General features: G+C 38.3%; 1 protein-coding gene across 1 annotated transcript in view; it reads right to left on the bottom strand.

Annotated features, from left to right (window-relative positions):
• NAALADL2 (N-acetylated alpha-linked acidic dipeptidase like 2) overlaps positions 1 to 25,262 on the bottom strand; it is a 227,352-nt gene that overhangs the window by 51,430 nt on the left and 150,660 nt on the right. Inside the window, exons 10-11 of the mRNA XM_066326482.1 lie at positions 18,857 to 19,003; positions 4,990 to 5,085 (exon numbers count right to left, since the gene is read on the bottom strand). Of these exons, the coding sequence (XP_066182579.1) occupies positions 4,990 to 5,085; positions 18,857 to 19,003 (243 nt within the window). The remainder of the gene's footprint in view (positions 1 to 4,989; positions 5,086 to 18,856; positions 19,004 to 25,262) is intronic.

Genomic DNA, 25,262 nt, shown 5'->3' with positions numbered 1-25,262 from the left:
TCAGAGCTAGGATTTGAGATGTTGGTCAGGAAAAAAAAGCAAATTATTTAAATTAGGGAGTGCCTACAGCCACTGGCACATTACACTGCACCTATGCTGCTCCATCACCTTGGAGCAAATGAGAGCTCTGAAAAACACATGAATTGCTGCTAGCTGTGGGAGGACAAAGAGAAAAATTGAGATGCCCAAGTCATAGTGCAGTTTCTCAGCCCAAAAAACATGTTTTCATGTGTGACAGAGCACAGTAATGGTACTCCCAGACATTTCTGGTAGATGCACCACAAGGTCAAACTCCACATCTAAAAATTCAGTAGCAAGAGCAGACTGAAATACGGATATTGATCAGGCCCCCACCGTGGTCCTCACGTCATTCACGAGACCTGTTCTCCTGCTTTATTAACCTCATTCAGTCCATACCCCTGCTTCTTAACTGGACGCTTGGATAATTCATTTTGAAAGAACAAAACCATAAGACAATTCACCTCCAAAAAGACAGGAGAGCTCTGTTGGTCTGTGCAGGAGTCGTGCCTTTGATGCAGAGACCAAGAGACGACAGGAAAGTCTGGCACACGCGGCTGAAGGCAGGGATTTTAAAAATTACATCCAACAGAATACATCACTGAAGAAAGCTAACTGGAGAAATTACCTGTGAAAATTGACACTCCAAAGTGCCACATTTTCATGATGGAAATCATATAGGAAGAATTTCCAGCTAGCACTCCACGGTGACGAGGGGGAAGGATGCCATAGATCTGCCTGGGCAAGGACAAAGGCTTTTCTGGGCTGGGGTATGAGACATTTTCAGGGGCAGCAGACTTCTGTTTGCTCAATATTTCAGGTGAGTTCTGCCCACATCAAACAAGCTCTTTAACACTTTAGGTGCTATAATTCTGACTGGAGTAGTACTGTGTCTCTGCTGCTCAAACGATTCTGCCAAGTCCTCTATCTCTACACAGAAGTAACTTCTAAATGAAAACAGAAAATACCTCAATAGAATGTACAGATGTAACTGTTGGCATTCCTGGGCACAATGCCACAGAGCTTTTCCAAGAATGATTTTATTCCCAAAAGGGCACAATACAGTAGGAATAACACAGGAATATGAATGTAGTCTCCTGAAATATCTACACCAGGAATAAATCACTGTTAATGTATAAAGATAAAACTCTGCCACACAGACATTCTGTTCATAGTACTGCTCTGCTGACTCGAAATCTGCAAAATCCCAAAAGTATTTGGGATTTTAAGAGTTTGAGACCTTCATGTTAATTTAGATATGTTGCATTATCTTGGCATGCAAAAAAACCCTAAAAACCAACAAATCAAACACCAAACACCCTCCTCCCACCAAAACAAAACAAAACAAAACAAAACAAAACAAGACCAACAAAACAAACCCAACAAAAAACACCATGCAGGAAGATTAAAATACTTGGCAGAGGTACCATGCACCAAACCACAGATTTTCAGTTTTAGAGAGATTACAGAGAAAGGAACTACCAAGGTTATGGACATCAGTGCACTGCCAATCTGAATGAGTGCCCCCTACATTAGAGAATCAATGGGACAAAACAACAGGTAAATGGGAATAAATATCCCTTCCATGCTTCAGAGGAACAGAACTGTACGATCCTGTTAGAAAATGCCTCAAGTCAACAATCCTGTGCTGCACCTTATCTGTGGTCAAAATGTGAATTTCATTTACCAGCAGTCCAGCAGTCTCTTCGTTCCATTTGCATACTTCTCATTCCCTTTGCTTCAGGAAGAGAACCTGTCTGTCATCTCCTTGGAAGTGTTTATATTTTTTAAAAAAATGGAAATATCACAGTATGTTACACAAACCTCCCCTTATTTTCTCTAGAAATGGAAACACTCCTCCCTCTTGCTGTTTTGTTTAATGTTCAGAAGTTAATTGCATTAGAGTAGTTCTGCTTTATGCAATTCCATAATTGGAGTGTAGAATAATTCAGGTTCACTAATAATTTTCTCAAGAGTTATCTGTCAGCACCCACAACTCATCATAAAACCAATTATGTCACTTCTGGCGTGCCTTTCATGACTTTGGTGCCTGACAGAGTAAAATTCAACATGAGATTATTTCATGGCTGGTCCTGGGTAAGTGGCTCCAGTGGCATCCACTGTCAGGGGTCTGGCATTCAAACTCTCAGAGCTGCATCAACATTCTTATGAGGATGCTCTAGTGAGCACACAGGGGACATAAAATTGTTTTCAATCTGGTTAATCGCTGAATTGACTGGTTACCATGAAATACTGTGCTGAGTAACAGTGACGAAGTTTATTAAACAATAGCACGTACTTTTCTGAGTGTGCATTTGATCAAAAAAAGCAGTTTTATCTGACTTCTGGTCAGGTGGGAAAATCCCTTTTCTGCCACACAGTCCTCCATTATAATACTTGATATAATATGCATTAATATATTGAAATTACAAGGCCTGTAAATCTCTAGATACTACCAAGTTTTGTGCTGCATCACACTACTGAATGCTTTAGCTCTTTGCCACCAGGAAGCTTACAGATTTCTCTTTGAATGCTTCAGATCAGCATGGTTCCCACAGCAATCCACCCTGAATCCACCTTTTCAGTGCCAAGATCTGAATATTAATTGTTCTGACAAATGAGATTGTCCAAGCACTCAGATTACAGATTGATCAATTAACATCAATTAATATCTCTCATTCATTTTTTCTTGCCACATTCAGCAATCTCCTCCTTTTCAAAGTGTCCACGAAATTAGGGCACCCACTGAGGTCAGAGAGCACAAGGCACAGTTAGCTGATTATGATAACCAAAACTCATGGAAAATACTCCGTTGAAACTTTTACACTGTTATTTAGTATTAAGCCATATACAAGGATAAAACCTAAGAAAACACTAAAATCCTATTTCCCTAATGGAGAGGAAGGGTTTCAAATCAAAACAAGCTTTTCCATCAGCCTGAGTGGCCATACAAGCAAAGCAGACTGTGAGTGATCTGCAGTGAAAAATAAGAATAAGAAGTTATAGTTTCAAATGTTTTCATAAACCATTTCTGAGAAAAAAAAAAGCCAATTAAAATTACCAAATGCTGAACTTACTATATTTGAATATTTAATTTCTCTAAATCCAAAAAACCAGTTTTGTGTGACAAGTCTTTTGAAACTAAAGGATAAAATTTCTGAAGCAGGTATGACACCTGCTTTACTTGCAATTGCAGTGGGGTGTATGAACAGTCCTTTGGCAGGTACCCAAAGGAGTACCTGAGGAGCATTAATTTCTAGCTGGGGACTGGAAATTCTAACTACAAGACAATTTCTCACTAGTCTTGGTTTGGGTATTTTGGTGGGTTATTTTTGGTTTGCTTGTTTTACTGGTTTTGGTGAGTTTTGTTTGTTTGAGTTTTTGTTGGGGTTTTCTTTTTTTGGTTGTGTTTGTTTGGTTTTTTGTTTTGTTTTGTTTGCTTTTTAAATGAGTAATTTATTATAAAACAAGAGTTTTATAATCTTTAAAAAAAAATAACTTGGTCTCATTTACCACAACGAAAATATGGAGATTTCAGACTAAGGAACAGCATTAATAGTACTTAGTTAACTAACTAAATTACAGCATTTCCCTGAAATGCTCAGGATGTCACTCCACTGCTGCACATAGTATTCATCTTTATAATCTTCCTATGAAAATCCAGTCATATCCTAGTGCAATCTCCATCAAGTTTTATCAAAGAAAATTGTAAAGCTCAATGACACTATTTAAAATAATATGTAATTACTTAAACAGAATCAAAATAACTCAAGTCAAGTATCTAATAAATATTTTTCTGCATTGTTCAACATTATAGAGCAAATACGAAATTACAGATTATCCAGATTACATGTGGTTCATCACACACTATTTTAGTAAATCACAAATTAACTATGCAGTAAATAATCACACAACCATTTCCCTCAGAGTCTGGAAAGAGATTTGATGAATCTTTTCAGCCACTTTGCTATCAAGGATGGTTTAAAGACATTAATTCCATTAAAAGAGCTTCAGAGAAGACTCTTGTTGGTGCTTGCTCCTTAAATATCACATTCTGACAGGCTTTAAAATCATGTCTAGGATTTTGTGCCCTTTTTTTAAAAAAAATAACCAAGCAAACAGGTAATAACTGCAAACAAACAAATATAAAGAAACCCCTCCACAACCCCAAGACCATTCAGTGTCTGTTTTGCCAGAGATGCTGAGCCACCTACATGTTAAATATACACGTGGATGATCTTTGTGAATTCACTTTTGTTGTGACCAGAAGAAATGATTCAACAGCAGCTGCTTTTGCCAAAGAAGCAGCTTTGAATAAAGGAAAAAGAAAAAGGAAACTGTGAGGCTGCTCCACTGTGGTTTATAGAAGCTGCTGGGAGTGTGTGAACCCATCAAGTTGTGATTTGCCCCTTTGCAGAAGCAGTGCTGAGCTGACAGAGGCAGCAGCACTTGGGAGCAAGGAGAAATTGTGAAATAATTAACACAGAGGGAGGATTCCACTGGAGCAGGGGAGGGGAGTCAGAACATCAGCTCTGGGAGCATTCCCTCTGCAGGGAACTCCCCAGAATCCAGGACAGGTCCTTGGGAACACCCCAGTGACAGTGACAAAGCCAAGACTTTGTGTGTGAAGGTGCCCTCAGAGTGTCCTCCCCCCTGACAAAACCCACAGCAGCAGATTTGCTGTCTCCTGCCATCAGCTGGGGCACAGTGCCCTGCTCCCACACCAGGAACTTTAATGGGAAGCATGCAAAACACAACTGGACCACACAAAAAGGAGCATTTGCATGTGAAACTGCTTTGATCACACAAGTTGACCAATGTAAAGAACATGCCTGATGTTGATCCCAGTGAAAACTCCACAATTTTTAACTATATTCAAAGGATTAATAGGAAAAACAATGGACTGTAATTAAAAATTATTAGCAAATTCAAGAGGAAAGTGTGTATAAAAGAGATCTCCGTTTCTCTTACCTTTGCAATGGTCTCGTGCAGGCTGAAGGAGGGATCCAGCTCCTCAGTTTTTGTTGCATGTACAGGATAGAGAGCTTCAGAGAGAAAGCTGGAGTTCTGTGAGAAAGAATAAGGGGCTTTTTAGGATTCCACACTGATTTCCTCCTTCACCTGGTTATTGAATTTTGTTGATGGATTGAAAAAAATCCTTCAAATATTTCCTGAATTTTGATGTTTACAAAATTTACTTCATTAATCTCATAAACTGATTCCAAGCCCCCAAAAAGGCAAAAACCCCCTGAGTCTTATGACTTTATTTCTGGAATGGCAGTTGTCTCTGTAATTATGCTTCCCAAAGCAGCTAAAAATTTTGCCTACAGGGAGAGAAAAAAAAAATCCACACAGCTTTATTCTGAGCTAAGCAGCAATCAGACATTTTATTAACTACATTATGATTTAAGTCTTCAGAAGAAATGTAGCCACAATAATCAAGGAACACTCTTTTATCTTCTGCAGCCATCCTACTTTTCTATCCAGTAATACCATCTACATAATAAGGGATTTTTGTCAATTCCCTAAAATTACACACTTTAGATTGACCATTCTTTTAACACCAGACAATCTAACACATTGTTTGTACAGAATGCTCATCTCTTCTTGTACTGTAAAAAACCAACACATTATTTGCATATTTGTTGTCACAAGGAAACAAAAAAACAATACCAAGGAACTAACTGGAAAAAAAGGCAAAACATTATTAACAAAAACCTCTAAGCCTCAAAGGTGCCAAGATGCTTAAAACAGGAATTACATTACATTGCTGGTAAATCTGTTTGTTAATTTTTTTATAAATTAATGTTTTCATGGTCAATATTCTATCAGTATTACCATGCATTTCTAGGAGATTATTTCTGGTAGCAAACTCCCACCACTTTCTTAAAAATATATATATATATGTAGATGTATATATATAATTAGCACTCCATCATATAAATTTTTGTGTTCAGTGATGCACTTGTGTGTTGCATAACTTGTCACAGAAACATCACAAAAATAAGTGAAGTAATTTTTTCCTTCCAGATTTTTTTTTTTTAGTTCTCAGGGAGAAGATGCACAAAGTCATTTATTACGAAGATAAAATACATACTTCAGCATTAATTCCTAACTATTCATCTTTGTTTCAAGTCTGCACAGCCTTTTACAGAGCTCTGTCACTTGGCTGGGGGGCTGCTGAGGAACACCCTCATCCTGCTGTGGTGGTGCTGATGCTGCTCATCATCAGTCACAGAAATGCAATCAATAACCTAAAGAGAGTTACATTATTTATATTCACTCTCGAGTGTCTCACTGACAGTCAGTGCAGGGAGCGACCACCAAATTAGATTTGCTACACGAGGTCAGATCATTGCTCCATCTAGACAAATGTGCTCTTTTTTTGGAGTCTAAAGTGTAGTGGATCAGCTGCCTGGGAAGCAGGGAGGCACTGCTCACCTGGCTTCTCTCCCACCCCACTCCAGACCCAGGAAAACCAGCACCTCTGCCTTTGGGAGAACCCAACACACACAGGCAACCACCAGCAAATGGATCAGAACAACGTGGACATCACGAGTGACGGGTGGTTTCGCTCATGAAGGAATCAGGACCCTGTTTGAAAAGATCTTGAAAAGGACTGCTGTTTGAAATAACTTGCTGACATCTGAAATCATCTTGCTGCGCACTTGTAAAAGAAAATGTTTAAAAGAAAATGAATAATAACAGTCATAATTGCCTACTCCATAGAGAAGTGCTAGAAAAGCCAACTTCGCTCCTTTTGCCTTCTGTTGTTTTCCAAGCATTATGCTCACCAGAGAAAGCTGTGTGAGCTTTCCAACTAACAGAGGCCCACTCTTTATCCCAGGGAGCACAGGGCAGAGAGGCGAGTCCAGGTGATGTTCCAAGAGCACCTCTCAGCATTCAACAGCAAGAGCAACACCTTCCACGAGCTGGAAACTGAATCACACTTCTCTGTCGTTCTCTCACCAAGCTCACAACCAGTGAGTGTTGTATTTTGGCTTTTTTTGAACAGCAAACTTCTCGTAAATGCACATCAAAAGGAAAACTTGCTAACCCAAAACCATTAAAACCAACTGTATTATTCCTTTCTGCTTTTCAGCCACAGTGGGAGCTGCAGCTGCAGTTGTTGTTATCCTAAACACAAATCATCACCTCTGCCCCAGCCAGGCTTTAGCACCATCTCCACCTTATACAGAAGGCAGTCTTCAGTGCCTTGTGAATGCTCTGGAGATGGCATCAAATTATAGAAAAACCTTTTCAAGGTCGGATCACATCCTGAAATTTAGGAGGCCCAACTTCCAACTGCTTTGAAAATGTTCTCCTTTGCTTTTCATCGCGTTCTGTTGATTTTTCTTTAAGTTCGTGGCTCTCCAAATGGATTAAGAACATTTTCTCTTCTGATATGAAGTTATGTTTTTAACAAATGAACTTTACAGTCTACAAAGGATCACCCAAATGATCCGCTTGAATTCCCAACAAAATTATTTGGCATCTCTATGAGCTCTTCAGAAGAGAAATGAACAAGTATAACATATATGTGGGAAGTGAGCCTCCAAATCAACCCTTTGTCTTGTGCTCCTTTTGGAATGATCAGTTAACCTGGTCTTTTCAATACTCATTTAATGAAGCATTCTGTGAAATTAGAACGACATTGATGTTCCACTTTTCAAATAATGGGTCACTTCTGATTAAACTTCGATTGAACATTCAACTTTCAATCTTAAAACAAATTGCCTCCTTTTCTTTTTAATTTGAACCCAATTTCCTGCTGCCCTCGGGTCTTGTGACAGTAATTAATTGATTTATGAATCAATTAAATGGAGATCGAAAATGCAAGCAAAAATCTCTTAAAACCCCAAATCTGGCTTACTCTTGCTTATTTATGATGGACATTGCACTAAAATTCACTTCTGGTTTTCTAGACTCATTTTTCTAACTTAACTTATCCTTCCTCAACTAATTAAGTGAACAAAATGTTTCACCTTCTAAAGGTACTAAATTTGCCATCCCTTGTGGGCTGTCTTATAACATGCCTTCAATTTATATGCCGACTTCCAACCAATGCAATTTAAATCATGAGTAAAATCCCACAGCACTTTTGGTGCTTTAATGTAAAACAATAAATACCAAGACAGGCTTTAGAGATTTATTTTGCTGTCATAAAATAAAAAAAGTTTAAAAAATATCAAATTTTGCCATATACTGTCTTAGAACTGGAATTATTTCTGTAAATACATATGATTTTTTTTTTTTTTTTGCTAGGCCAGGACAATGCTGAATCCACAAGAGATTCTGTTTTCCTGACTATTACTTGAGAAATAGTAAAATTATCAGTTAGAGAAATTGTGAACTTATGTACTCAAATTATGTAAGTAATAATTCCTTATTATGTTCTCATTCCACACCTGAACAGATTCTTCTTGCCTGTGGAATGTTCCCCAGTTTTTACAAGAAGACCTCCTTCTCTTCTTAGCTTGGTGAATAACACACAAATATCTCTAGAACTAATATTTTTTTTGGCAGGGGGGAATGGAGGGGGTGAGGGGAGGATTTTTTGTTGTTTGTTTTGAAAGTAACAGCCAGGGGAAGTTGCTCCACTCAGCAATAAAGATGCTCAATCTGAAAAAAAAACCAACCTTTGGACTAAAGTTCTTTATCCAGTTTGACTTTACCCTTTTTAACACCTGTCAGAACTGTCCATACTCAGGCCAGCACTGCCCTTCAGCACGTCACAATATTCATGGCACTAATTTTATATTGCACAGGAGACAAAAGAAGGCCCCAGGAAAGGCACAAAGAGAGAAGGAGGCAAGTGAGAGCAGAAATCCTTCTGAAATTTGTACAGGTAGGCAAGAGGTATAAATGTGCTAATCTTACACTGCTAAAGCCTGCAAGGCAAATACACAAAAGAAGGATGGAAGCCAAGAGAAAAATGTTTATTTTCTTCATACAGACCAAGGAAAAATGTCCAGAAAGTGAGAATTTGGGGGTTGCTTTTGCTGCATGAGGACTGACACTATGCTGTGTAACCTGTCCAATATAAATGCCTGCCATGTGTGCTCCCTCAGCTATTAACCTGCTTCAGCCTTTCTGCCTTTTTGCAGTACAACAGCTCAGAAAGTAGAATTGCAGAGAACTGAGGGATACACACAAATGGGCAGTGTCTGGCCACTGAAACACAAAGCAGACCACTGCACATCTTCAGAATCAGCCTGAGCACAGGTTCAGCTGGGAGGCTGAAGTCACATAAGGCACACTCTGAACTTGTGCAAGTGCCCAAAACTATCACCCAGGGACCCAGAGGCCTCACAACTGCATCAGGACTTGTCTGCATCCAGATTCAACACCAGTGCCAAAACACTGTCACAGTGTGATGGAGAAAGCCCTGTCAGGAGAAAAGATAGAGAGAGAGAGAGCAGTGAGGAGAACAAAACCCCTCTGAAATCTGCACCCCAGGCTCTCACGAATTCCTGTTTCCCTTTTCCCTAAGTCGAGCAATTGGTGTCCTGGCAGAAAATATACAAGTGCATTTCTTTGTGAAAAAGTTGTTTCACCTCACCTGGGCTAAAGGGACATCTCTTTCCCTTTTTTTTTTACCACCTAGAAGGATGAGTTTGACTGTAAGAAAGATCAGAGAGGCTAATGGAAAAGGGATCTCACAGAACAAAATACGGTTTATCATCAGCTATCTGGACTACTTTTACTTTGGGAGGGTACTGCAGACTGAGGCAGATTTACTGCAAAAGTGGATTATGTAGAATAGAACAGACTGAGGCCAAAGTGTGCTTCTCTGAAGGGTGGGTTAAATTGAATTGATGAAATAGTAACAGGCATATAGGATTTCTCACCAAGAAAGGCCCACAGGGCTGCAAATATATTGCAGAAGAGATCTCCTGCCTCTCCATCTCAGTAGCAGGCTGGCTTTACCCTTCCTAGCAAATGCCCTAGATAGCTAATTAAATATCACCTCCCAAATCCACAACGGATTATAAAATGATGTAAAAGTTTGTTTCACTGATGCAAAAGACATAAAATAGGTAATTTAAAATTATTTTTATAAAGAAAAACTCTGCAATTGCCACAGCTTAACACATCTTCAAACTGAGAATGTCCCTACTCTGGAAATGGGCTTGCCAGAAGGAGTTTCTGATAGGAGTCTTTTCTTCTGTATTTTCACCATTTCACTTTACTGAAGAACTTTTAGAAAAATAAACCAAAGCACATCTATTTTGTGTGTGAATATTCTGGTAAAGATGTGCAGTGACCTTGCAATGCTGGACAAAATGAGCAAGGCCTGCCAAACAAGACTTCACAGAATACAGGAGAGGCAGAATTGGAATCACTGCTGCACAAGTTATTTTATTATTCAACTCAACTGCAGCCAGAAAAACCTCAGCCAACAGTCATAAGGAAAAGAATATAAGCACATTTCTCTCATCTCTTTTAATTTAATGTTTTCTTCCTTATGTTAGTAAGTGAATTGAAATAATCACTGTAAAGCTATAAATTCACAGACTGCAGCACAAAGAAAGCAACTTTTAGGATGTCAGGATCCTTGCCTGGCTTTATTCCTCTGCAATTTTCCCTTGGTGCTTTTTACACTGAAAGCAGAATCAGCAGTTTAGGTAGGAGTGGCCCAAGTCAGAAATCTGGAACCTGACAGAGGATCTTCCCAAAGTTTCAGAACTCAGAAACAGGAGGCTCAGTAAGATTCAGTACATCTCAGAGAGAACAGCTTTTCTTGGATGTGTTGTCTGAAGGTTGAAAGAACATTTTGTAACATTTTATGATCAATGAGCATTCAAATTCTGCAGAAACATGAAGTTCCAGGAAGATCACCCTAACAATGTGCTGCTGCTGTAAGTCATGAATCCCAGTACAATGTCTTTCACAATCAAATATTATCAATGCTTTTGTTTCACTGATTCAATGCTTCCTTTTTCCCCCTTTTTAGTGCTAAAAAAAAAAAAAAATTAATACACTGAATGAAGAAAGCTAATGTTAGAGAGTAGACAGATGTTGTGTAGGTGGGAGGATCACCACCTCGCAGCAAGAATAAAAATTGTCTTTTGCTAAGAATAACAATGTCTTCAAGACAATATTCATTTATCAGAAGACTTATTAACCTTCAGTGTCCATGGTAAGATATACCAAATATTGCAAATTTTATCAGCGAGAATGCATCACTGACCCAAACCACAGCTCTTTGGTTGTTCAGTGATCTTGATTTTCCCTCCCAAAAGACAAAACTGAGTGGCACACTACTAATATCTACTGGTACAAAGCAAGTTCTGATACTTATTCCAGATATTCTACAGGAAGATTTTTAGTTGGTTAGTTGAATGAGGCCACTGAGAAGGACAGTGGTAAAACATTACCATGAATGCAACTGGCCATTTAATTCTCCAGGAAGAACAGAAACTTCAGTGACATCTGTCCTTAGATAATACATATTTTCAGTGACTAGATGCCCCAAACAAAAGCAATTAATTGGTGTCTAAACAAATTTTTCACATTTTCCCGTATCCCATTGATCCTGTGAACTCCCAGGCTGTCTTCCTTCCACTGACTCCCAACAATCCTCAGCCGATCCCAAGACACTGAGGAGCCTCTGAGAGAATCTGCAAGGACAGAGCTCACAGAAACAACATGTACTCATGCAGTGTGAATGAATGCTGAAGGAGCTGTGTGATTTTGATACCATAAGGCAAGTTTACATAAAGCTTTCTGCCCTTCTGGATGCACTGTGTGACGTTTGGGACATCAAAGCATGAGGATTTGTCAGGCCAGACAGAAATTTTTGGAGCAGAGTAATGCACCCAAACTGATGAGGACGTCATCAGTTTCACTAGCATTAGTGCAATAACAAAGATGGTCTTCCATGAAATTAAGTAGCTAAATATTCATATTATTCAATAAAACAACTCAAGCAATCAATTGAACATCAAATACATTTTGTCTTGTAGAACACCGAGTCATTAACCTTAACAATTTCACCACGCTCTCACTACCAAATTCAACTCAATTAGCATCCAAATGAACAGATGGACTAATGAATTAATGAATTATTGGTGAGCACTACACTAACCCCTGACTGACCTGAGAAATTAGAAAACACTCATTTATGCTAGAGACAGAAAAAAACCACACAGGTCAGGAAAAAAAATCAATCTGAATATAGAAAAGCACAGCTATGATAAAGACAGCACAGTCCATGAGTGAGAGAGGCAGCTGTGGTTTGGACCCACAGGCAACCTGCTGGGGACTCCTGGAATTATTCCTTGTTACACACTGGCAGTTCACTGCTGGTCCACAAACACAAACGAAACCTCTCCCTTCACCTTGACACAACCAACTCCCACTGCTACACCTTGCTGCCCATGAAGTTCACAGATAATAAACTCTCTCAGCAGCAACTCCAACAGCATCAAACTCTCCAGAGGCAGCTGAGAAAAGGGAATCCTGGGTTCCCAAGGAACCGTCCTGAAGCTGATACACATTTGTTCCTTTGCAAAGGCTTTCTGGTATACTAAGCACACTGGTACTTTGATTCTTTCATACAGGCATGAAACATCTCCAGTAACTCCCCATGGGCAACTACCAGCTGTGTTATTTCCTTAAAAAATTTAACATGTATCAGGGAGAACAGAGAAGTAAAACAGGGAATGAGGGGAGCCATGCAGAGCTGCATTTTGAGATGGAAAAGCTACTGAATCGCAGCAACACACTGCCATTATGCAAACTCCCTCCTAGTCTAGATGCAAGAGGAGAAACATGGCTTCTGTTCGGGGTAAGAATCCCCCTGGAATTACAGACTCAGACAACCAGTGCTAAATCTCTTCCAAGGGTGTTCACACAAATGCCACAGGCCCTGAAATTCTCTGCTGAGCAGCTAAGGCTGAATTAAGCACATCGTGTCTTTGCATATGGTCCACCCTGACCCCTCCAAGAAAATGATGCTGTGATGCTTCTAATGGAATTGCCTGATAAATACACTTGGCTCTGATAAACTAATTGGTACTGGGTGACACTTAATCAAGGGGGACATAAATAATAATGTAAGATAAACAGCAGAACATTTACAAGAAGGGCCTGGTCAGCTGTAGATAATCCAGGCAGTCGGTCAGAAATCTCAAGAATATGTACAAGGCTGTACTAACTCTTTCCTGGCTGGAAAGGGACTGGAGGACACACCAGAAGTAAAGGAGAAAATCATCTGGCTATGGAGCAGCAATGAGATGAATGCTGTGATTCCAGATGGTAAGATAATTACATTAAGAACATAGAGCTCCTGAACTTCAGAACATAAAAGGAGGTTGACTTTATGCAGTGGAACTGTTTGAGCAGTGATTACATTACTGATACAAAACCAGGTCTCAGTAAAGCAGAGACTACTCAGGTTTGCTTTCAAGGTGCACAAGGTTGTATTTGTGGAGATGAAACTGTACCACAGATTTTGTTTCTTTCCACAAAGTCCCGTTGATTATATACATACAGATGCATTTAAAAACAGAACATGTTTGGGGGTTCAAACATCAGTTTCCTGTTCATTTTAGAAGAGATACAAGGCAGATGCACTGAGGAGCATTCCAAGCTGCCTAAGCCCTCCCTCTACACCAACAAAAGCACATCAAAGAGACAACAGCAGCTTGCAACACGGGAGATATTTTTCTGTAAATTAGACCCTAAGTTCTCTCCATCAAGGACAGTTCCTCTGTTTCTTTTCTCGTAACAAAGAAACCTTGGAAAGCTTTGGAGTTCTTTTGAGAGAAGTGCATGATGTGTCAGTCTAAGCATGTAAATACTGAAATCAAGACACTGCTGTAAGTTTCCCCAAAGTGATAAAAAGCAAAAAAAGAGGGCAGGACAGGGTGGGAGGGAGGATGCAGAGGCTGATGGTAAAAACAACTGAGAAGCCACATACACTGAAGAGTTAAGATTTAGTGCCCTCTGTTTTACACCAGTGTGGGCGAAAATCACTTTTAAGGGCCCTAATGAAAGTTGAAAGTTACCTTCAGAAAGTTATGCATATTTCAACAGAAATAAAAATCATTATGCATTCCCTCTAAAGAGGATACAATCTCAAACTGTCAAAATTCTAAACTCTTCTACATATATTACATACAAATGCCTTCTATAAAGAAACCTCTTTTCATTTTTCTTCTAAATTAGCTTAGTGGTCCATGGTATTACACTACCTTGGTCTAGCCTGTGAATAATGTGACAGGTAATTTTTATACTTCTTGCCTGTACTTAAGTTTGAGTGAAGACATGGAAAACAACTTTTATGATCTAGGTGTAAAAGTAAATGTTCTGTGAGTCCTGCATACCCAAACGTGGGCATCTACTAGGAAATGTTTCATGATGATTATGTGTCCATCAATAAATAACAACAGTAACAACAACAACAAAAAAAAAGAGTTTGTTCATTTTTTTTTAAATAATGTGCATGTGCAGCAGGTTTTTTCCCCAACAAAGTGATAATGCTAATGTTGATGTAACCTACCACATTATCACAGACTCTGTGTTATCTGATAGAAATCATTCTGTAACAGGATGCACTGAGGAGGATGAATAGTATGCAGATAATATGGGAAATCATCCAACTATAATTTAAAAATGGATTCCTCATGAAACTGTTGACTGCAATGACACAGAAATGGATGGTAACAGTCAATTAATTTCCATCTTGAAATAAGCTCAAAATACACCTGTACCAGCTCAAGTTTGCAAGTGGTGGTGCTCAAAATGCTGAAGAGTTCAATGATGTTTGAATTACAATGCTGAAGGAACAAACAAAATCTCTGACCATGGAAAACCCAGTTTATATTTCCTCTACCATCCAAACATTAGGCAGCCACAGCAAGGCTCTTTTTCTCAGTCTCTGTGATTACCTGTGCTCCAGCATTTCAGCAGCTATGCTTTAAACTGTGCTAGGAAAGAAGTCATCAAAAGAAATTAACTTGTAACTAAGGGGTTGGACCTTTTTCCTTCCTTTTTCCTTCCTCCTTTCAGGGAAGAAACCCAGTACCATCCAAACACAGATCTCTTAAAAACTACTTTTCCCTGTCCCCTTTCATGAAAGACAAAAGGCCATCAGAATGTTGAGTCCAGCAGAGCAAACCACACTTTAAGGTGCTCCATCAAGAGGAAAATTAAACACAAAATTACAGAGATGATGCTCACACAAGAAGAAAAACAACGCAAATCTTAAGGAAATAAGAGAGAGAAGTATAAGAAATAAGGTGAGTTATAAGTTATAAGTTATAATCCTATCGGGCAGGATTTTCTATTACACAGGCACAAAATCCATGTATAGCCATTAAAAGATGAGAACTGTCATGAATCCAAATAGAAACTGAGTGCAAATCCTTGAGATCATACACCACCATAGCCAGTGTTTTCAGAGTTATTTCTAATTTACAATCAGGTAACCAAGAGCTGAGCTTCAGTCATGTAAAAAAAGATTATTTTGTTAACAAAATTAAAACACCACAGGTGAGAAATTTATATCTAAGACACCAAGCAGAGTTGTGATGAAAAAGGCACTTAAGTCTGTTACATGCATATAGTTTCTATCATTATGGAGGACATGTATGTATTCTACCTGCTACACCATTTTTGGGTTTGAAAATACACTGTTATACGAAAAGGACTAACATTTTCAACAGCACAGAAATAGTCCACACATGGAGAAAAAAAAAATCAGAATGTACTCACCTGTTCCATGTTATTATTTCTGATGTACTAATGCCCATACAATCAAGTTATTTGACTGATATCCAGCTTTTATGTAGCACAGAGAGTGACTAAGACAAATCTTTGATTTAACAGCTCTCTTAGTTTATGCTACTCTTCCTTGTTGCTGTAAAGCTAACAGAATATGTTCCTAACACTGTTCTCTGCTGAGGTGAGGGCTAATAGACTAATCATGGCTTTCAGTAGCAGAGAAAACTGTTTTGAAATCAACATTAGGGTTTCTCACTGGAGACTCTACACAGTCACTTGGACGCACACTAATCATTATTTTGAACAGCATAAGTTCTCCTGAAATCAAAATAATCAGCAATATTAGGAAAATCTGATCAGCTTGTCACCTAACACATTACAAATCAGGATTTGACCCTCCTGTGGAGGAAAAAGCCAGTGCACCAGAGGTAAGGAGGAGAAGGCGGCTTTCTCCAGCAACTGCAAGAGAATCCTTGGAAATTGGGCAATGTGCTGTTTTTTCCTACTTGAGAAATTCTTGCAAGTTTACTTACTTTGAGACTAAAATTCTGCATGTTTTCTCCGTTATTTCTGCTGAATAAATGAGCCTCATTTCACCCAGTGCACTGTTACAGCAGTGGCTGAACTCTCAGAATGCACTTCACTGGCTCACAGACCCGACCATTTGCCAGGCAGATTTAACCTCCCCGAGGCTGTGGTTTCACTGTATTACGTAATTCCAAGCCAGACAGTTTTACTTACTCTTCTGGCCTGAATGTTTCCTCTTACAACTTTTATTTCCTCGTATTTACTCCTCAGGTAGCTGTCAATGAAAGGCTTTTATAACCTCCCCTCTGTGGACTGGCATCGCTCTGGCTGTGTAAGAAATGCATTTCTAAAGCTGACCTGGAGCTGCTGCTCTGGAGGAAAGAATACAAGCACAAGGCTTGGGCTTTTTAACTCTTACACCAGTTTTACCTGATACTGCAGGCTGCTGGCTGACAGGTGGATAAAATAAACAGCTGATGCACATTCCAAAGAAGAGTGATTCCTGAGCAGGACACAGCAGTGAAAGGGAGACAAGAGGAAACCCACCTGGCAAAATGATAGCCCACAAATGCACATCAAACCAGTCCATTTCTGAACCTGTCTGCCCAAATCTTGTTTCAAAGCTGACAAAGCTGAGGTGTAGTTAAAAAAGCTGGATGGAAACAAACTAGCAAAAATCCCTCCCTGCAAACCAAGAGATTTTTATCAGCCCCTAACCTGCCTAACAGCAATTCCTACAGTGTTTATTGATAGGGCTGTCAACACAGAGTAATTTGTCTGCCTTATAATATCTGTCAATAAACAGAATCCACAATAAACAAAGGCAATAAACAGTAAAGGATAAACAGATTGTTTGTTTGATAGAACATAGGAGAGCCAATGAGCTTATCTTCTGGAGGACTATTAACAACCCATACAATAAATAACCAAGATATGGCAAATAATCTAAATTTAATCATTCTATGTAACTTCACTTTTAGGGAAAAATTCTATCCTCCTGCCAAGAGAAATTTACACATTTTGCCAAGCAGATTTATTTCCCACATAAAACAGATCTCATGGGGTCAAGGTCTCACACAGTCTGAGAAGTGCAGTATGTCTACTTCAAGACTGCAGATTACACTTTCCAAATTCATTTCCAGGAAATTATTTTTCAAGAAGGACAAAAGCTGAGTTTTTAACAAAGAACCAAATTTAGAGTGTCATGTTTAAGCAACTGCAGAAATATTGTCTTTTATGATGTTAATTAAATTGATGAGTCATTCTGAGAGACAAAAATGCACATTTACAAGGTTAACTGAACATGAAGAATAACTTTGGATTAAAGTAGACAATAGCCAAGGGAACCTTCAGTGTTTATATTGTAAATGTTGCTGGGAAATACTTACTATCTTGATATACTGAACTTTGCAGATTCTTTCTCATGCTCTAGAGATTGTAAATGCACAGATCTTGATTGAAATCTATGTGTAACAGCTGCTAAGTGACAACAAAACATTCCTCAGGACCACAAGCCTTCCACAAACATTGCACTCACACATCTTCTGCCTTCAGATGTTCCTTACAGCCTTTTACCTTGTGTTTCATCTGAAACAGAAAACTTTGCCCGATAGGTGCCATGATGTTAAGAAACAGAAGTCTCCTTATTTATATAAATTCTTGACTTAATCTATTTTAATCTACACAACACGACAGCAACGCTCCTTATCTGGCAGATCCCTGCTTTGTTTTGAGCATGTGAAAGAAAAGCCCATTAGCATGCAGTGTCAGGAAACATCCCAGCTCAAACCCAGCCCCAGCTTTGCTCCTCAGCTTGGAAAGATGTGTCCAGAGCAGATGAGCACAGCGGAGAGAAGAAAGAAGAGAAATGAAGTCAGTGCATCATTACATTTGCATGGAAACACACACCTCTTCCCCTGCCTATTGTGTCTTGAAAGAGCTAATGCCAGGCTTCCTGATCCTCAGCTCACCAACTGAGGGTGAGTTTGAGGTGTTCAGCTGCAAACAACCTACAACAGTGAAAGTGGAGGAAGGACAAACCCTCCTAACAATTTATTTGTGTCCAATTCCAACCTGGACTCAAAACAGCATAAAATGCCTCTTCCTTCCACTTAGCCTGCAGAGGATAATGAACTGAAATAAAATGTGGTGTCTGGAAGACTCCAACCAAGCATACAGATCTTTACCAGCAATGTTTATCCTAGAGAATCTGATTTTTCTCACGGTATGAAAACGGATACAGAGTTCATTTTGAAGATTGTCACATCCTACTGTGCAGTAAAAAAATACACATTGATACCTGTTTTCTCTATGTTGAAAACAGTCTGAGAAGTTGGGTTAGATAACACGTAGCCTATAAAACTATCAGCAATATTAACAGTTTTTAACATAACATCCTTCAATGTGTATCTGTTTCTTTGAATACCATCGCCCTACAAAACCAGTCACTTTGAAGCTCTGTGGTAATCCTCTGAAGACCTAAAAAAATGCACTTAGAGGAGACAAATTTCCACTACAACAGGATATAACGTGAGAAAACATAATTCTATCTTCCTGCTATTTTCACTTTTAGTCATACCTCTGATGCTTTGCTGTCCTGATAGGAAAACTGCGTGGCAGGAACTCCGAGGTGGTTGATGAAATAATCTGAGTCTCCCTGCATCTGCACAGAACTCACATTGGATGCTGGACATTTAGCCTCTTCCACACAGTTGAAGCTCTGGCTCTGAAAAAAAACAAAACAAACCCACAAATCAAAGCTCTAGTTAATTATTTGCAGTCAGATTCTTGAAGACTTGTAGTAATATCTCATTTAAACAGTGTTCTTTGGGTTGAAGCATCGTCAACAGGGCAGAGAGTGGAGTTTTGCTGCAACATGGCTGAGTCTTTCAGAGGACAAGGAAATTCTTATCTAACTGAGGTGGCAGGAGAGGCAAGAGAAGAATTAAGGCACATGGAGTGTCTCATGCTGGCCAGAAGACTAGAAAGCCTTTTTGGAAGATTTTGAGATCTTTAATGGCCTCTAAGGAATCGGGTTTTTATTCAGTTAGCAGCATGCTCTGCAACAACAAAAAGCTGAATGAAATTATCATATTCAATCCATAATATGTCTGTGAAATGCTGGCAATGTAAAGAATTTCCCACAATTGCAAAGCAGGGCTTAAGAAAAAAACAGAATTAAAAGGCTAAAGATACATAATACACATCTTCTGTGTAAGTAATACACATTTCCTATGCAGGCTTCTTAAAACAATTCTAGTCAGTGAAATCTTTGTATTTCTTTCACGTAAGTATTTAATGGTGAAATCTTAGCAACAGAACTGTAATAAATATGGAAACTGGAAATCAAGCCCAGTCTGAGTGCTACATACTTGTGTAGCTTTTAAATCTATCAGGTAATTAAACATTTAATAAACAGTAGGCGTGAAGGCTTTCAACATCTATTATAGCAAATAAGCTACTTAGGTTTCTTTTCAAGAATATTAGGAAATTGAAGTACTGGAGATTATTTGCATTCAGCTAACAGTTTATATAGTACAACATAACTTCCTCACCTTTACCTACAAAATTGCAGGCTTTCTAAAAGAATAGCCCAAGATTGGTTCTACTTTAACACAAAAATACAGCAAATTCTGTGTATTAAAGTCTCCGAGGTTATCAGGGAAATGTCAGACAGAGACAAATCTTGGTGTTTTCCCATTTCAAAATTAGCATAATTATTGCTTCACTGTTTCAATTCAGTGCTGTGAAGAATGCAATTGTGTATTACACAGTTTAAATAAAGGCTGCAGAGTCTCACAGAAAACTATTTTAAAATACCTTCAAGAAATAGCTTCCATTTCATAACTAATTCTGAAAGGTGGTTGTATTACTCCTTTTTTTTTTTTAATCTGTTAAGCATTTCTGCTCCTGCCATTCTTACATACATTCACAGTTGTTCAAGTCTGTGCAAACAGTTCTATTGAAAATTGCTGAAACCCAAACAACAAATCCATTGGAAAAGGTGTTTTTAATAACACACTTGTATCTCCTACAGTCTCTCCCACTCAAACCCACTGCATGGCACACATCCAGGTAAAAAACCATATTTATTTGTTTGTCATTCATGTTATATCCATGCATATACCTGTGTACAAGATCCATTGCTCATTCCAGGAATCACAAAACATTTAAGGATCATCCAGTGTCCTACACTGCAGCAGAGATCAAGCTCTCCTCATTTTATTCTGCCCACCACAGTTGGTCAAGTTTCATAAATAAATGATGAGTAGCCTGTTCTTCCTTTAATGTTTAAGGGCCCACTGAATGATGTGAAATTGTGAAATACAGCTTTTGACAGTTAATTCTGAATATCCACCAACCCCCATTCCTACCAGCCTACCAGGAGCTGAAGAGAAGTTTTCCTACAGCAACCATGAAATTTAGTTTTTCTTATGCATGAAAGTTTATATATGAAATGTTTACAGCTTTGGGTAAGAGGACTATAAAATATGGTGGTTTGGGGGGTTTTATCACCATCCTTGACGATATAGGATTAATATTTTTATGACAGCAATGTTCAGTTCAATAGTACAGCATTTTAAGAGTTTAACTGCTTTATTCCACTTGCACTGTTCTGACACATGAGCAAAACAATAAATATTTAACCCAGCACCAATACAGGAAAATGCTTTATATGCAAGATGCTCCTCCAATCTGTTTTTATTGTTATGCAGACTCCACAACACCAGCATTCTTCAATCCCTGGTAACAACTGCTAAGCTCATATAGTGTATTTTGCATTCATTAAAGAAATGAAACGTCTCCCCAGACTAATAGACTTAAATGTTCTACAATTAATAAAACTAATAAAATTAATCTTAAAAAAAAGAAACCTCTAAAAATGTGTCTAGAATAAACTATTAGCAACACACAACTAAGTTGTAGAGTAGTCAAACTACATTTTTTCAGCTGGTTAACCTCACAGGAAAACCACAGGCTGGCTGTGTTCAGAGCACTCAGCTGCTCAGGCTGGGCTCCTCTGTGTCAGTCAAGCCCTTCCTTCAGGCTGGAGGCAAACCAAGCCCCAAGGAGTGCTTCCTGTCACACTCTTCTCATAATGAAAGAATTTCACTTCTCTGGAGCTCATTTCGGGCTTTAGCACCATCTTATAGGTTTATGTCACAAATTTGAGAAAATTAAGAGTACCATATGGCCACATATATGTTTAATTTGAGTTAATGTCCTAAAAAAGCCCTCACACATCAGAAGTATAATCAAGTGGGACTCCATTGCAGATCTCATTAGTTAGTTCTGGTTACTACTTCTCTTTGCTTGACTCCAGCTTAACTTAAAAAATTACCGCCATTTGAAAATGGATTAAAATATCTAAGGAGCTTTCAACAGGGCAAGTAAAAAATGAACAGTTACTGTTAAATCATGTCAGTGATCCCAGCTTCAGAACTACAACAAGGAAGATTATTCTTCATGAATAATCAATCTTTATTTCTGAGCTGAATCACCACCTGTGTCAGGGACTGCTGCAGTTTGGGACCTGAGGTATAAGAGACCATCTAGATGAAGTGAAATTGTCTAAAGAAAGAGCTACTGAACTTATTTAATTCATCACAGACCTTGTAAAAAATGCAGAAAGCAAGAGATCAGCCTCTTTATTACTGTAAATATGTAAATAAACAGCAACAGGTAGCAAAGGCCAGAGAAGCTGCACAGCAAAGAACTTACAGGTCTGTGTCTCTCATCTGTAAACACCTGCTACACTCTGGCAAACAGATCATTAGAGGCAGAAGGCTTGTTGGTTCTTAAAAAAAAATGTTAATAGATGGCTGCCAAATGCTATTTAAAAAAACCCCATGGAGTTCCCAGGAATTGCATTAGTTCTATGGCAAGCATACCTCTGTGTTTTCTCCCAGATGACTATCAGGTATGGCTATCAACATCCTGTTCTGCTCCTTTTTGATTGATTATACAGATTGCTATTAGAGCAATTCAGCTCTTCATGAAATCATTAGGGAGATTTAATATGGCATTTTGCCCTATAGACCTCAGAGTGCTTTTCAAACCAGCAAAAGGCAAACAAGATACCTAACATTTTATTTCTGTATTGCCCAATATCACAGAGCAAAACAACTACATAAAAAGGCACAGCATTTCCCCGATTTTGAGCCTTATTAAACTGACGTGATTCGAGTATGTGCATAAAAACAATTCCACACTATATTCACTCACTTTTCCTCTGTGTAAGAAAAGAAAATCTAAATATGCTGGTGATAATTAATATGCTATAGAGGGAGAGTAGTTGTGGTTTAAATAGCCTGAATGTTACACACCACTGATGTGATGTATTTGCCTATTTATACAATGCAATCATTTGATTAGCTGATTAAAGCTGCACCAAGAAATCTTATGAGGTAGATTGACTAACTTGCTGCATTTAATTAATATTATACTAAGACTGAAGTAATTAATTAAAAATGAATAAAATGTTGGTTCCTTAGTTTCTTTGCAGTTTTTCCTCCTCGCTTATACATATTTTCATTTAAACATCTATGAAGCCTTACTGAAATTATCCAAACTCTTAACACTGTTTAATGACCTTTAAGGGCAACATGAAGACTCTGGTGAAATTCTGTAGCACTATAGAATCAGTCACAGAAAAAAGAAATTTTAGTCTCAGAAACTGCCCCTATTTTGGGTTCTTCAGGACCAGCACAGTGATGTGAGAGCTGCTCCTTGCACACACACACACACATATTCCATGGAGAGGAACTTGTCAGCAGGGAAAAACAAATCCCTCAAGAACTGTGTTTATGGAAAGTCATCAGGGACAAGGAATCCAGCACCATCTGAACCCCTCTGATGCTCATGGGCAGTGCAGGAGATTCCCAGACAGATCCCTACAACCCCAGGGATCACCATCAGACACTTCCAATTTCCCCACAAATCAAAGAATTCTGTGTTTTCACACACAAAAGCAGCACACTGGAAATCCCAAGAGTAAACAGTTTTCTAGGCTATGCAGGAAGGTAGAACTGCATTTTCACAAGAATGAAACCTGCCTTTTAGATAAACCTCATGGCCTTAAATTAATTGTTCTTTCAGAAAGCCTGCAGGTGTTCTGCATGACAGAGAAGGCCTTTTTCACCCAGAGGGGAAGAAGAAACAGAAAATGGTGACAAACAAAATACTTTCAAAAGGTCAGGGTAAACCAAGACTAGCCAAGTCTCAGCTTTGATATTGTATTTAGATTTCTACTGAACCTAGGAAAAGACAGTTTACCTAAGCAACACAAGGTGCCAAAAACAAAACTACAATTCTACCTTTCAAAGGAATTTCTGCATTTTAATGGCGACTTCTTAAAAAAATGGGAAATTACAATACCAGTGGTTATAAAACAAAGCATGGAAAAATAGCTATGTTGGAACAAAATATTTAAATACATTGTTATAAGTGGTACTACTTTGCAAACTGGAGTTATTTTTTATTTTGTTTACAGCTAGAAAGCATGAGACAAACTTAATCCTGTAATTCTTGTTCAAGGCTTTGGATTCAGTTAAGCAGTATTTGCATACTTTTAAATATTTGTCTTATTTTTTAAAAAAAAACATGACCATCAGCATAAAGTCCTTATAATAAATGCCACCTCACAGGACTAAATCACATTTTAGATGCAAAATTTACATCAAACTGGTTGAAAACACAAAGGCAGGGTAGTAAAAAATTATATAGTGCAAATTTAATTTTCTATCCTGCACTTTTTCTACATTTAACTTTATCTACTGACAGTCTTTCTCTGATTCCTGATGCCTGTTACATGACTCAGAATTACATTTATCCTTCCTATAACAAAATTGAAGTCCCATGCCTCATTGAGTCAGATGTACCTGTAGCCAACATTCAGTACAAACTGCTAGGAATTTTAATGGCTTTTTTTAAGGAAGGTAAAAATCAAGCAAGTATGTTCCCATTTGATAAGTGAATTTCAGAGCAATCAAATATTTAAAGCTAAAATTCCATAGCATGAATTATGTAAGTGCCAAGACTGCAATGGGAATGCCAGCAGCAGTTCCAGGTATCTCAGTACCTTAAAAACATAGAGTAATAAAAATTAAAAAAAAATATATATATATATATAGGGAAACTGTTGCACACACCTTTGGTAGCTGTGTTTTTCCAAAGTCTGCACTCGCCCCAGAAAATATTGCATTAGAACTTCTTCCATATTTTTTCATCAGCGCAGGAAAAGGCAAACTCTTCAACACTTTGGGTAAAGTGACTTTAAAGACTGAATTTCCATGAGCACAGGCTCACCCTTACTATTCAGTGAGTTACACTTATGGAGGGTAAATTTCAGGAAACTGCTTAAAATTGTACTCTTATTACCCAGAAAATATTATTTTAAGAGGGAACCTGTCTCCATACCCAACACTCAAAATTGTGGATGCTTTTTTTTCCTTTAGAGATAATGCTTTTTGATCTAGTTTAGAATATTAATGACTTTTGAGCATGCAATGGCTGAACTTGTAATTAAAGAATGCAGTCAATCTGGTTTTTGATAAAGTAAAAAGTAGAACTCTCCTGGACTTTAAGTGCTCAAGCTTTTTCTTGCTGTTATTCAGTGGCAGGAACACTGGTCAGTGTTACTTGTCACATATATACTGAGAAACTGTGAAACCCAGGTTTAATAAAATGCAAATTACTTGGGTCTAGTATAAAACACTAATAATCTGGGTCTTGATAAGAACTGCAGGACTTCCCCAAATGTTTTGTGCCATTGTTTGTTGCTAATATAAAAGCACTGCTTAAGTGGGTAAAAGTATTTGACAACAAGGCCTCATTTTCATAAGGCTGATATTTTGTACTCCAAGCCGTGGCTTGTAAACCATTTTAAATGCCTGAAGGCATTCTCATTCTGCAAAACGGGGAAACAGAAATACTGTGTGAACCCACTTTGGTGTAGTCTAACTTTGTGATGATCAGGTTCTGCT

This window comes from Sylvia atricapilla, chromosome 10 (genome assembly GCF_009819655.1).
Source record: "Sylvia atricapilla isolate bSylAtr1 chromosome 10, bSylAtr1.pri, whole genome shotgun sequence".
In the NCBI taxonomy this organism is placed as follows: Eukaryota; Metazoa; Chordata; class Aves; order Passeriformes; family Sylviidae; genus Sylvia; species Sylvia atricapilla.
Note: the sequence above shows the minus strand (reverse complement) of the source record. Positions and strands in the feature narration are given on the sequence as shown.